General features: G+C 44.4%; 1 protein-coding gene across 1 annotated transcript in view; it reads right to left on the reverse strand.

Annotated features, from left to right (window-relative positions):
• The window catches only part of CSMD2 (CUB and Sushi multiple domains 2), a 293,220-nt gene that overhangs the window by 246,481 nt on the left and 33,605 nt on the right, over positions 1 to 13,134 (reverse strand). The window contains exon 3 of the mRNA XM_054223614.1: positions 2,524 to 2,636. Within this exon, the coding sequence (XP_054079589.1) occupies positions 2,524 to 2,636 (113 nt within the window). The remainder of the gene's footprint in view (positions 1 to 2,523; positions 2,637 to 13,134) is intronic.

Below are 13,134 nucleotides of genomic sequence, written 5' to 3' on the forward strand. Positions count from 1 at the left end.
CACCCAACGAGGAACAGAGGATTAAGGAAGACCTAGCAGCAAGGACAATAACATAGAATGAAGTCAGAAAAGTGTGAGCTCAAGAAGGGAGCAGCATGGCACAGCAGCCCCGGAGCTGGCTGTTCCCCAGATCCCAGTGCCATCGCTGGCACCTGCCTTTCCTGGGGCTCGAAAACAACCTCTGCAGACTTTCAGAAACTCACTCTGCCTGTCTGTTCTTAAAGCATCTCTAAACTTCTCACAGCGGAAACGTTACTTAATAGATCCCACCCCCACTGCCCGCAAGCTATCTTTTTCAGCAGTGAAACGTACAGCTGAACCCTGGGTCCTGAACCAACCAGAAATGAAGGCACAAATATATATGGTATATACAGGTATGAGCAGGAGATGTCTGTTGCTTCCACAAAACTGCTTGTAAGAGATCTTATCGTGCAGGCATCATACTAACTAGATAAGCAAGGAAGATGTTAACTCAGATAAAGCCAACCTCAATTTATTTATTTCCCAGAGGGTCGGGGTAGACAGACATCAGCATAAGCACAATGTTTTTGTGTCACTTCGATGCCTCCAACTATGTACTTTCTTCCTGTCTTCCTTTAAAAAAAGTTCCTGAGATCTTTAGTTCCAATTTCAAAATTCTGTTTCTTTTGGTGCATTTCCCAGTGACTGCTTAAAGGGAGGAGGAGAATAATGAACACGCTTTGATAGCGGATCATAAAGGAGCCATTTACTGCAAGGACTCTGATGCATTGTTCTATCTTTAAACATGAATTATCGAATCACAAACTATTCACTGAGTCGTAGATTACCAATGTACTGAAATCACATTACATCAGCAGCATGTCCCTTTGATCAAAAACACACTTATCTCCTCTTTTCGTCTCAGTTAACAACAATCCAAATCGCAAGCAAGTCGCTTGTTTTGAGGCCGGCTGGAGCGGTGGGTTCGCCAGCCTCACCCTCTCCCTCAAAATGACGCTTTCGTTGACACCAATGCTCTGCGTGGCTCAGGGTACATTTTAAGAACATTTCTTTTTTCCCCCCCTAGAGATGCACTCAGTTGCCTGCCTTAAAGCCTCTTAACCACCAGTCAAATAAACTTCAGATAACTAAAAATATACATGACTAAAGGGCAGCCCTGGAACACGCCTTTGTACAAGATCACCTGCTGCATCGAGGCAATATAAAACCACAAAAGAAGCGTACAAGTAACTGCATGTAACTAAATGCCAAAAAATGAACTCTAAATGTCAAGAAAGTACAGAGACAGCTACGTGTCCTCTGTCACACAGTTGGGAGCCACGTACTGTCACGCCTGCTAGACGCAGTGGCTGCCACGCGTCCTGGCCGAGGCTCCGCAAACAGCCACGGGACCTGCCTTCGCTCACCTGGCCGCGGCGCTGCCTGTCCCGCGGGCCCCCGCGCACCTCCAGCGTCCCCCGAAGGCACCTGCCCTGGCAACAAACAGAGCACGGTCTCCCACCGAGGAGAACCTGCCACACTGAGCACCTCCTAACACACCGATCGCTTCCAGAATAATAAAAACGTCTCAGCGCCACTGCCGCCTCGAGGCAGAGCAAAGGTTTTAATCAGAAATTAAAGGGTATTTAAACAGATTTCCCCTGAACAATCGTCAAGTGCAGAAAATGCTAAGAGACTACAATATCAACTAAATGAAGGCATCTGCTTGGTTTAATGTATTGGGTAATTGTCCGGTAGGACTCATTACCAAAAATTATCATTAAGGCTGAGAACTTCTAAGGACTCCAAAGAAAAACATTTACAGAGATAGAAACAACATTCTAGGCTCAATAATCAACGCAAATGTAACTCAAATTTTAAAATAGTTGATCTGTCATTTACCCAGCAGCACCAGCTCGTATTACAAACACCCACCTCCTGCTATTACCGTCTGTCACAGCTCTGATGACTTCCAGTGTTAAAGAGCCAACGTTTTCTGAAGCTACCAAGCCTTCACATACAATCCTTTACCCCCACAACCACCAAACACTGGACATTTTTATGACAAGATACACAGGAATTTAAATACTTGGGGAGGAAGGTGCAGGGAAAAGAAAGGTGATATGTACGTGAAGGGAATGTGAAGGCAGAACGCAGTGATGTCCCAGCACTGGTCGCGCCGCCCTGCGTTCCCACTGCCGTGGCTGTGGCTAAGAGCGGCTGCACGGGGCACTGCGCTTGCTGGAACCTTGGAGATTCCACTGTCAAACCCCACGTTACCCTTCCTTCTCAGTCATTCTAGCTTTGCCGTTAGAGTAAGCTTCTGAAAATGTTTTGAGCGCAGATGTTGAGGGGGAAAAAATACATTACACTTGAAAGGAATCAGCAATTTGAATTCTGAAAAAAAAGGATAAAATTACTTAAGAACCAGACACTTCTGTCTTGGATTAAGTGTCTGCATATGTACATTTCCTGGTATGAACTCTGCATCTCAGTTTCACATCCTACCATAAACCAAATGCGGATACAATTCAAGATAATTACTGCACTGGGCAGACTTACCTTCATAGTTTGCCTGGAAGCCTTGAGCACTGACCGCATAATCACTCACAAGCCACAAGGACAGCACAACCCCTGTACTCACAATAGGAGCAGGCAGCTGGAAACCCGTTAACCTGGAAGAAATCAAGAGGAAGGTTACACTCACCATTTCTGCCTTTGACCTGGGAGCAAACGGGAGAGCGGCAGATAGCCACCGCCTGGAGCGGGGGCTGAGAGCTGCAGACAGCCTGGGACTGCTTCAGACCCACAGCTCTTCCACAAGCGCCCGGCAAACCCGTCCTGGGCTTTTAACACCTTCTGGCTTACCAGAACAACTATGAATGTATTTCTTCCTTGACTGTCTTTTAAACCACTCTATCCGCTTCACACCATGTTCACTACCAACATCTGCAGCACGCTGTTAACCCCGGCTCTGAAATCTCAGAGCAGTCACTGAGCCCTTCGGAACAACCTTCCCCATCCGTGGAACGGGAGCAACGTTTAAGGTTGCTGAATGAGCCCGACACATTATTCAATAATGCTTATAACACATTTTGACAACTTTGGAGTAAAAATATTAGATAAGGGTCTGAAGTACTATATTAGCTACATTAAATTGAGTACAAACTAAAATAGCATAAGAGAACAAGCAAAAAACTGATGTTACCAATTAAAGCCCATCAGGGTGGCTCTCTTCAAAATATTTGTTGTGTACTTTTTAATGGATAAGGTTTGAGGTTTCTAGGAATCCTCCCCAACCTTCTCCTGACTGTTCCTACAAGAACAATCCCAAGGACAGCACTTCTCACCCTCCATCCTAATATCTAATATGCGCCACAGTGAAGATTGTGATGGTTAACATCTCTCTACTCCCTGAGGAAACCAGGGCCCACAGACACATGGCCACAAGTCAGAGAAAGAACCATATAAAAAGGTGACCAGTCCAGTGAATAGACCACAGACCCATAGCCCAGGCGTCTTTCCCTCCCACCCGCTTTTCTCGCAGACTTAGAACTAAGTGACAACTGTTAATTTTATCAAAAAAGTCTGTTTGGTAATGATTTTAAACTGGCATTACCAGATCCCAAACACTAAATCCCTGACACTGTACTGACACAGCCCAAGAACAGCTAACGTACATTTCTCACAAGCAATTACAGGTTTATAACTTATAAGCTTTCTCCTTACGCTTCGCTAAGGTGATTTACATAACTCATTTACAAAAGGAACATTTGTTTTCAGGCGATCTCCTATTAGATTCCTGCCTGCCATTATCAAGGACAGACATTCGGGTGCCATCCCCGTTGCCTGACGACTCTCCTAAAACCAGACTTTCACAGAACCGCAGCAGCGGTGAGTGAAGGAATTGCCGCCACACGGTATCAGTCGGGATCAAGAGTACTCAAGCTGGGTCACAGGGACACAAGTAGCACGAGATAAACAGTCTGCGGTAAAAAAGAAAGTTAAAAGCTTCTTACACACATACTCAGAGTTTTATCCCACATCTTTTCATAGAGCAGCTTGTCTTAAAGGACAAAAGATCACGCATGATACAAAGTGCTTTGACCCCTTAAGAAATACCTGTAAGTATATATTTGATCTCCCTCTCCTGATATATTACACAGAATACAAAAAAAAAAAGCACACATAGAACAAAACCAGCTCCTTCATTTTGGGGGCCACCATCCTCTGACCATGGGCTCAGGTACCAGTACACTCAATTCCCAGCCCAAGCAATTTCTCCCTAAAGCTGCCACCAGCCCCCTGGTAACTTCCAGAGAGCGGCTGAACTTTCCCACTGTTCTTGCTCTGGCCCTAATTTAGTAAACCTAAATATTATTTCAAACAGATTGAACACTAATGAAAGCTGACACACTCTGCCCGAGAACCTTATTAAAGCAAAATTTCCAGTTATTGGCAAAGTTCACGCAGTCGCCAGCCAATGATGGCACTCAAGTTTTAATGTCAGCAAAGAAGTACTTGCCTGCTCTCCGCATAAAATCCACTGTCTGTACAAGCTGGAAGAACAACTGCTCCTGTTTATTAAAAATAAAAGCTTCTGGAATTTTTAAGGGCTCAAGATAGTTTTACCATACAGAGAACTGAGGAAGACTGCCATAGTTTTTATTAATTTGTTTTGCAGTTTAATTAAAATGGCTTATTAAAACCTTCATGCACTCAAAAAATCCAGGAAATGCATGGACCAGTTTTAATAAAAACAGAGAATGGACGGCAGAACCTGTCAATTTTTCTTCCTGTAATCACCGCACAGTGATTTTTATCATTATCTAGGAATGAGTTAATGGCAGTCTGTGCTTTTTACATCCAAAGTAGATGCATTGTCTCTGAACTAAACATTTTGCATCATGGATTCTGTTCGCAATCTATGTACTAGGAGGACCCCACTTTGCAGAGGTTGCTTTTAATTCAGGGCAAGATCTCCGTGTCTGCTTACCTGTACGGAAGAGCACGTGTCCCATAGGAGTCAAGGGGAATTAAGTGCTACCTGAAACAACACTGCCCTTAAGCATGTATTCCTATTTTCTAGTTACAGGGCCTTAAAAGAAAAGGATGGCCTGTGCATAAGGGCATGAAATTGTAACTGAGAGTTTGTTCTCAGCCTTTCTACAGATTCTACATTGACTGAAGAGACAATTTTCATGGGAACCTCTGGGCTCCCTGAATCTCTAAAAATTAATAAACCCAACCATTTCCCCAGGCCCTTAACTTCACGTGGTCATTTGTGTCTGTCCAGTGTCCCTGGAGCAAGCAGAACAAAATGGGCTGCCTGACAGCTCAAAAGGTGACCAAACTCTGCCTTCCCTGTCAGATCAAACAGCCTTTCTGCCCGCAAAAGATGAAAAGTGTCCCCATTAGTGCTAGAACTAAACTCATTCGGAAGGAAGCAGGACACTGCTTCAGCAAGAAAAATACCCATACAGCAACTCCTACCCTCTATGCCACTAATTTCCTTATCACCTCCTGCAGTGAAAACCTGCACTAGAAATGAGATGAAATTCCTCGATTCCTCACTGGGAAGCGGCTGCAGTCAAAATAAAAGTTATCCCTCCTCTTAAGCCTTCAACCAACGCACACAATTGAAAATTTTTCTTCTTCTGATGTCCTCATCTCCTCCAAGCAAGAGCACAGGCAATATCCTCTTGAAGAAACAATGATTTAACAAGGCTCATGCTCAAATCCCTCCTGTAAAACCTCATTGCTCCCGTTCCAAAGACCCAGAAACAGCCAAGCTTGGCAGGACACCCTGCCTTGTTTTGACCTGGCTGCTGAACTGTCCTCGTGCCTTCCTCCCTAAATCTGCAGCCCAGGCAAATTTAATGCATGGGGATCAACATGATGGCAGACAGAATATGAAATCATTCCCCAATGGCCTCACGCCTGAAACAGTAATCCTGACATCACTGTTATTTAGTGTAGCAATAAAAAATATATATACGCTAATGAGAAAGAAAAGCAGCAAACTCTGTTCCTTGTTTTTATTAAGGGCCATAACAAGAAGGTGAGGGCGGTAATAACAGCATGAATAATCATCTTCCATTTCTTCTGTACCTCTGGCCAAATGGATTATTGAGTGATTATCCCCTTAAGTTGCTTGGAGCCAACACTGATTGTGTGAGATTTTCAATGTGTTTTTCATTGGCTTAATTCTGCTCCTACTGTGAGGAACCAAACTAAACCAGTGCCAGAAATACCACTTCATAAGCCTGCCCTTGCTTCACAGTACAGCAAAAATCAATATACCAAAACAAATTAACACAGAAATCCTCTACTCTATTTGCATCCTTCTTCATTCTTTGCCCTCGGGTTTGCCACCAACATCGCAAATGTTTCTGGCGCATGACTCCCCATTTGCAGCAGAACAGCAAGGTCTGCTCCACAGGAGAACCGATGTCAGTAAGACCTCGTTGCGGTTGTAACCACCACCCCCGTACAGGCTCCCCTGTAGCGCCACATGCACCAACCCCTCTGCACACCAGCGCCTGCCGTACACTGGGCTCTGGGTGCGAGCTCCCCGCTCCTCGGGGAGCCCACTGCCTTGCCTCTGTGATGGACCACCATCTTCCCTAGTGCCACAAAGTCCTTCCTGCGTGGAAGACTGTCCCATGCGCCTGTGAAAGGAGTCAAGCACCAGACAAAGACCCACTGACTGCTCTGCTCAGCAGGTTCAACCCACAAGTGAACATTTCTTTTGCCCTCAGAAAAGAACGGTCAGCCAGGACAGTCCACATCTCAGCCCCTTTGCAAGCGCTCTCACCTCCATCTGTTGCATATTACACTCCTCCCCTGTATCAAGCACAACTGTATCATATACTGTGACGCAGGCTCCCGTTTTGGAGTGCAGGTGCCATAATTAAAACAGAGCACATTATTTTTCTGGTAGGATGCCCACCATCAGCTCAGGCTGCAATCAAAATAGTTATTGCAGCTGGCAATCCAACAGCCTTTAAAGCATAAATGCTGGAGAAGTGTCTCAGAACATCTAATGAAAACGCATTGGATTGCATCGTTTAACCCAGCATTAAATTACACTACACCATACTTCAGTGATTTTTTCCTGCATGTAATTTAAAGGCACCTATTAAAGAAAATTTCCCACCAAATGAACCACTCTCTTCACTATCTAGAGTTTAAATGACACGGCTCCGTAGGTGCCACTCTGACACCCCCGCGCTATCCCAGGACAATACTCAAGCTAACTCAGGTGTAAGGGACTGTGCTGCGGAAGCAGCTCCGAGTGGGAGCTGCCCTTTGGGGTGCCTTTGGAAAACAGCCTGGAAGGAGCAGGGGAGTCCCCCTTCACACTGTGTGCCCAGCTAAGAGGGCAGCAGTCAACCATTTCTGAAAGGTGTGTTCATGAAGTATTCAACTAAGCCATTACCAACAGGGGCCAAGAGGAAGAGCCCAATAACTTCCAATTGACTTTGAATCAAGTTTTACGTGGCTTATTCAGCTAGACAGCTGGCTTATGTGCACACAGAAGCGAGGAAGCTCACTAGCTTCATTGAGAGGCTAAATAAATGTTTAATCTTTTCTCAGAAAAATGGATATGAGTGATATTAATTAACATTTGCATCTTTCTCAGTCTTGATGGAAAGGATATGAAAGCATTGTACTCCAGCTGCTGCAGGGAGAATGCCAGAAATCCACATGTACGTTTAAAAATTCAAGTCTTAGTGGAAACTGGAAACGCAGCCACATGCAAAAATCAGTGGTCACTCACAGATGTCCTCCTCAGGGCTGCTTTGTGGAACGTATGCCAAGAATAAGAGAGTAAACGCAATAGATCAGGGAATTTATCCACAGCAATCCATCCCACCTCAGATCTCACTACAGGTAGCAGATTTTTTTTCTTTAAAGATACAGTTGCCGGTGGGTGTAGGGTAAAGCAGCCTATGGGGGGAAAAAAAACCCATCTTGTCGTTCCTATTAATATCTTAGTTTTAGAAATCATCTTTCATCCTGAAGGAGTTGTCTCCTCCAAATCATGGACCAAAGCCCAAGAGAATCACCGTGCATTTCAGATGCTACTTTACAAAGCCGGCGAAAGCGCGACACGTAGATGCCCAAGGCACAAGGACTTCAATACGTGCAGTAAAACTGAACCTGACAGGTCTGTGTTTCTCACCTATCATTGTCTGCAGGGTCCAGTGCCAGCCCTGTCTCCAGGTGGGCTTTCCATGGAGGCCCCCCGAGGAGGGCCACCGCTCTGCTGTCCCCAGTAACCTGCTCCAGTGTCCTTTGGGCTCCCACAGCCACCTCCTCCCAGTCCTACTTTCAGCCCGAAGAACTGCGCACATCTTTTCCCCCATTTTCAGTGAGCGTGGATGAAGGACACGCACTGAGGAGAGCTGACTGCGAGCACTTCCTCAGCCTTGTCTGGTTCAGAGTTTTTTCCCCAGTGGTTGTTAGTGTTCCTCCCTCTCTGTATTGCTTTAATAAAGAAACAAGCAGTTACAATGAGATGTTAGCTTGATTTAAAAACAAACAAAAACAAACAAAAAACAAACCCAACCCAACACTGACAGAGTAACTGATACCATAAAGCATTCTCATTAATCATCAATAAAACAAGCAGAGCATAATCTGAGAACACTTCCAGCTCTTGGCGTGCTGCAGACATGTAAAAGTCACTTCTGGCTGCAAGGCAGAACTTACTGGTGCTACTTAGACAGTTGTCCTTTAATTTTGATCCCTGCAAGGCTGAAATGATGCTCTGGACCAAAAAAAAAAAAATCTCAGCCAGTTTAAAGGGATACTGTAATGACAGTGGAAAGACAGCTTACGTGTAGATTTACTCAACTTGTTGGAATGATTTATGCTCAAAACCAAGCTGCTTTTATTTTTGAGTCAAGCTACAAACAGATCATGAACAAATATCTTCGGAGGCAGTTGCATGCAGCGCTAACTCCTTGTACAGTCTCTCTTCATATTTCACCAAGCAACTCCAAGCTACTTTGCTGCCGGCCAACACCACATGTCCCATTTTATTCCATACTACTTTCCAGCCATCCCCTCTGCCCCGTTGCTTGATAATTAAAAGTTGCTTTTAAAATAACATAATTCCTTGGCTCTGACCTACTTTACTATATATTTTTCTTACCAAGACAGTAACAAACGTTAGGGAAAAAAAGCTTTCTCTATCCCTTAAACTCGCTCACAATGACATATACTACACCTACATTTTTTTCCAAAAAAGTTAATCTAGCACTTTGCAAACATTTCTCGATCTAACATCAGACATCCCGAGCCCATGAGCCAGGTGACTTCGGAATCAGCTCCGCTTTCTTCCCTCCTCCAAGCCAAGTACAATTCATCAAGCCCCAGGAGCCCTTTGCCTACCTCTGACACTAACGAAGGCTTCATTAACTAACACGGCCTCCTCCAGGGACAGTCCCAGGGCTCGAATTCCATCTTGGATGGATTTCTTTGCTTGTTTAAAATGGTGTTTGGGTCAATTCCCACTAGAAAAGTGTCATTTATAGAGCCTAAAGCCTGCACAGCCATCTCGAATAGATAAGGCCTTCATGGCTCCAGCTGGGAAAAGGTACTAAGCATCAAATTTGAAAAAATTTAATTTTCCATCCAACACAATAGAGTAGGAAGACCATGGACTCGGATTTATTTTATTATGTCCCTTCCATGCTCATTTTTCCTGTGCTTTCTCAGGTAGCAGTGAGATGCAAGTAGACCTCTGACAAACTTTGGCATCTATATTTTCCGTCTTTTTATTACAAACAGAAAAAAACCCACAAATTCACAGAAAGGTTCACCAAATTTTAGTAACCTCTTGGCAAATCTGTGCTGATATTCTGGGTAAACAAAGACAAGTTTGGATATAAACCAAGTAAGGCTCAGCGGTGTCAATTCAAAACTTGGCAGTTTTAGGTTATTTCCGGCTTTCTTCAAAAAAAAAAAGTCATCAGGAGTGTGAAATCTAGTAAATGGGAAAAATAAGTTTTCGGAACCCCCTGCAAATTACACAAGGCTTATTGCTAACCACAATGCAGCTGGTGAACAACAAGGCGGCGTTACCATAGTGGAGGTGTTGCGACTACCCCAATATCCACACCAGCCCTTCAGTCACCCCAACTCTTCTGCTGCACGCAGCGCAAAACCAGCACCCTCCAGCCTTAAAGAACTTCACATTTAAACAGATATGAACGTTCAAACCAGCTACAGTGCAAGAAAGGCAGAGTAAACACCCAAGTTCTCAGGTCAGCAGCATTCTGAACAGCCATACCATTCCTAACTCGTTGGAGCTCGTTCAGCTGAGAAGCAGCTTTTTGAAACCGCACTGCTGGAAGTCTCGACTCCATGGCTACGCTCTCAGGTGTGCCACTGATCTGCAGTCTGAACCCCCCGTTCCTCCCGCACCCCAGTCCCCGCCGTACCCAATGCTGACCACCCACAAGCCTTGCACGGATGCTTAGAAGCCTCGGTGAGAACTTAGGGAGAATCCCAGGTGAAAAGCACCGAGCATTAGATTTGTGGCAAACAGGTACTGTGGGACTGAAAACATAAACGACCATTAGTTTCAAATGCTGTTGTAGGTGACACAGTCAAGCAAAAACTTTAATTATGGCTTTGTTAATATATGTGCTTACTACATATACATCCCCGTTCCTCCTGTTTTCTCCATCTGAATCTCAAGAAGCTAAAGCCATACAACTGTAAAGAGCCAAAGCTGACACGCAGAGTGAATCCAGGTCTCATGTGCCAAGTCTGTGCATCCCTTTCACTCTTTATGCATAAAAACCCCTCAGGATTTGAACTAGTCATGATCATTGAAAGAATCTTTACTTCCCCCAAGTAACTATTAAGCCACAGCATCAGGCAAGCACTGTTCTGCCCACACCATCCCGGGACAGCCAGCTTCAATCCACCCGGGGGATTTCCACATCAACTGCAGTATCGCTTCCCACCTCATACAGGTATGCCTACACTGATTGCTTAAGATTAATTTACAGTAACACACAATAAAACAAAATCTGTTGACAACAGATGAGAAGGAGCACTGGAAGTTTACTTTCTATAAAGCTAAGAGTTAAAAAGAAGCACAGAAATAGAACAAATAAACAATGCAAGTCGTCCTTTGTAGCGAATGCACTCAAAGTAGGTTATTAAGAAATTTGATTTTTAGAAGATACGTTGCATGATGAAAAACCTGAAACCAATCTCATTGTTCCTGCCAATGAAGATTTATCCAAAAAGGCTGTAATATTGATTCATGTCATATCTAACTCTCTATTCACTTGCACCTCGTGTGAATGCTGAATATTGTGAGAAACAGGATGGAAGTGTTGCTAACTGCTGACGTTTAGCAGGAGAGCCCCGTAACTTGAGGTGAAAAGCCCTGGGTTCAAATCCAACAGCATCAGAGCTACTGCTTGCCCCGGTGCTAATCACTTCTTTCTGTTCCCATACTCCTCCCTCTGCCACACACACACAAACTGGGAACAACTGGAGTGAGAGAGGATGTCTTGCCACGCACCTGGACAACTAAAGGTCCCAACTTCAACAGCTAAGAAAATATTCTATAAAAATGCTAGAACAGCAGCATTTCACACTTCAATTTGCACACCGATCAGTGACAACATGAGCTACAGCACAGTTAAGATGAAAATATTCATCTCCTTCCTAAACCTTTTATTCCACTGTAGCAGCTCTAATCGGCTGCAAGCCTAAATATTATAAAAATTGCTAAAGATGTAAGGACAATTATTGCATCTTTGGACAGCAGAGGCCTTTATGTTTTCCAAACAGCTACGAAATCACAAACAGACAATTACAGTCTTTATTAAGAAAAAGGACCAGATGTCAGCAGTTGCTCTTGCAGCACACAAAAATCCAATTCAGAATAGTCTAAAAGGAGCTGGGCCACCCTCTGCCACCCAACAGGGGCATAATGAATTGGAGTCAATGGGCACTGAAGACTTGTCAATGTTCTATTTGAGCCTGCAAGTAATAAGCACTCCACAATCCCGTTGCATCTTCAACGATCTAGTAAGACTGTATCATCTCCTGTAGACTTTCATTAGTTTTGATAAAAGGGAAATCTACGCTGTCGAAAGAGGTGCTGTGCCTGAGACACTCTCAAGGTCAGACCTTATAGAATCCAGACCTTCTTGACCTAAACATTCACTGCATTCAAAAGAACATGGAGTGCCTGCATTTTCACTCCCTTCAGGAAATGGGATTAAAAGGCCTGGCTGTGAACTTCACCTGGTCTGTACTTGGATTCTCTCTCCCCACCCTAGAATACAGACCCTCCAGATGGGGGCTTTTAACCATTTTACAAGTTTAACTTGCAAAAATTAAACAGGTTGTCACTCTACGGATGGGAAAACTGAGATAAGGAACTTAGCTAACGCCTCTGAGCAGAGCAGCGGCGGGGCTCAGAACAGGACTAAGACGTACACCTGACCTCTGCTCCTGAGGGACACCAGCCCCCCCTCAGTGCTCCACCAGCACTGCTTCCACCGCCACCCCCAAGCACCCGTCACTGCCCACAGTGTCCTCTCCTTGGGAGACCCACACTAATTATCAGTGAAGAAAGTGCCCATCTTGCTGCTAACTGATGTCAATATTTATTGACTGAAAGTGACATTATTTTTGAAGACCTGATTCTGTACTAATAATGTCAAGAGACTTTTTGTACAGGTTCTTACGCAAGCAGGAGTGGAGTAGTCACCCTCTCATCGTACAGTTCTGCAGGAACACAGCAACTGGGCAACGGGCGTTCAATAACTAATAGCTAAGAGCTAATAACTCACTGTGCTGCCTGAGGCAACTCACTGAACTTCCCCGGGCTGCTTTCTCCCTTCCTCTGTGACAGTACAGTAGACCTGTTCCTTCACAAAGCGCTTTGTAATCTAAAAATGAGAAGCACCACGCAAGGGCTATGGGTTAATTCAATTTCTCTCCCTCCACTGCTAAAAAAAAATCTAATCTCACTTGCTCTAACCCCAAAAGCTCACCCACTGGTTTTGGAAATTGCCCGCTCCTGCTAAAAGAACAAAAGAAGCTCTGTCTAAAAGAAACGACAGGATTGACTAAAAATATCCATGACTATCATTTTAAACACCACATACATACAGGCATAAAAAGATG

Source organism: Rissa tridactyla, chromosome 18, assembly GCF_028500815.1.
Source record: "Rissa tridactyla isolate bRisTri1 chromosome 18, bRisTri1.patW.cur.20221130, whole genome shotgun sequence".
Taxonomy (NCBI): domain Eukaryota; kingdom Metazoa; phylum Chordata; class Aves; order Charadriiformes; family Laridae; genus Rissa; species Rissa tridactyla.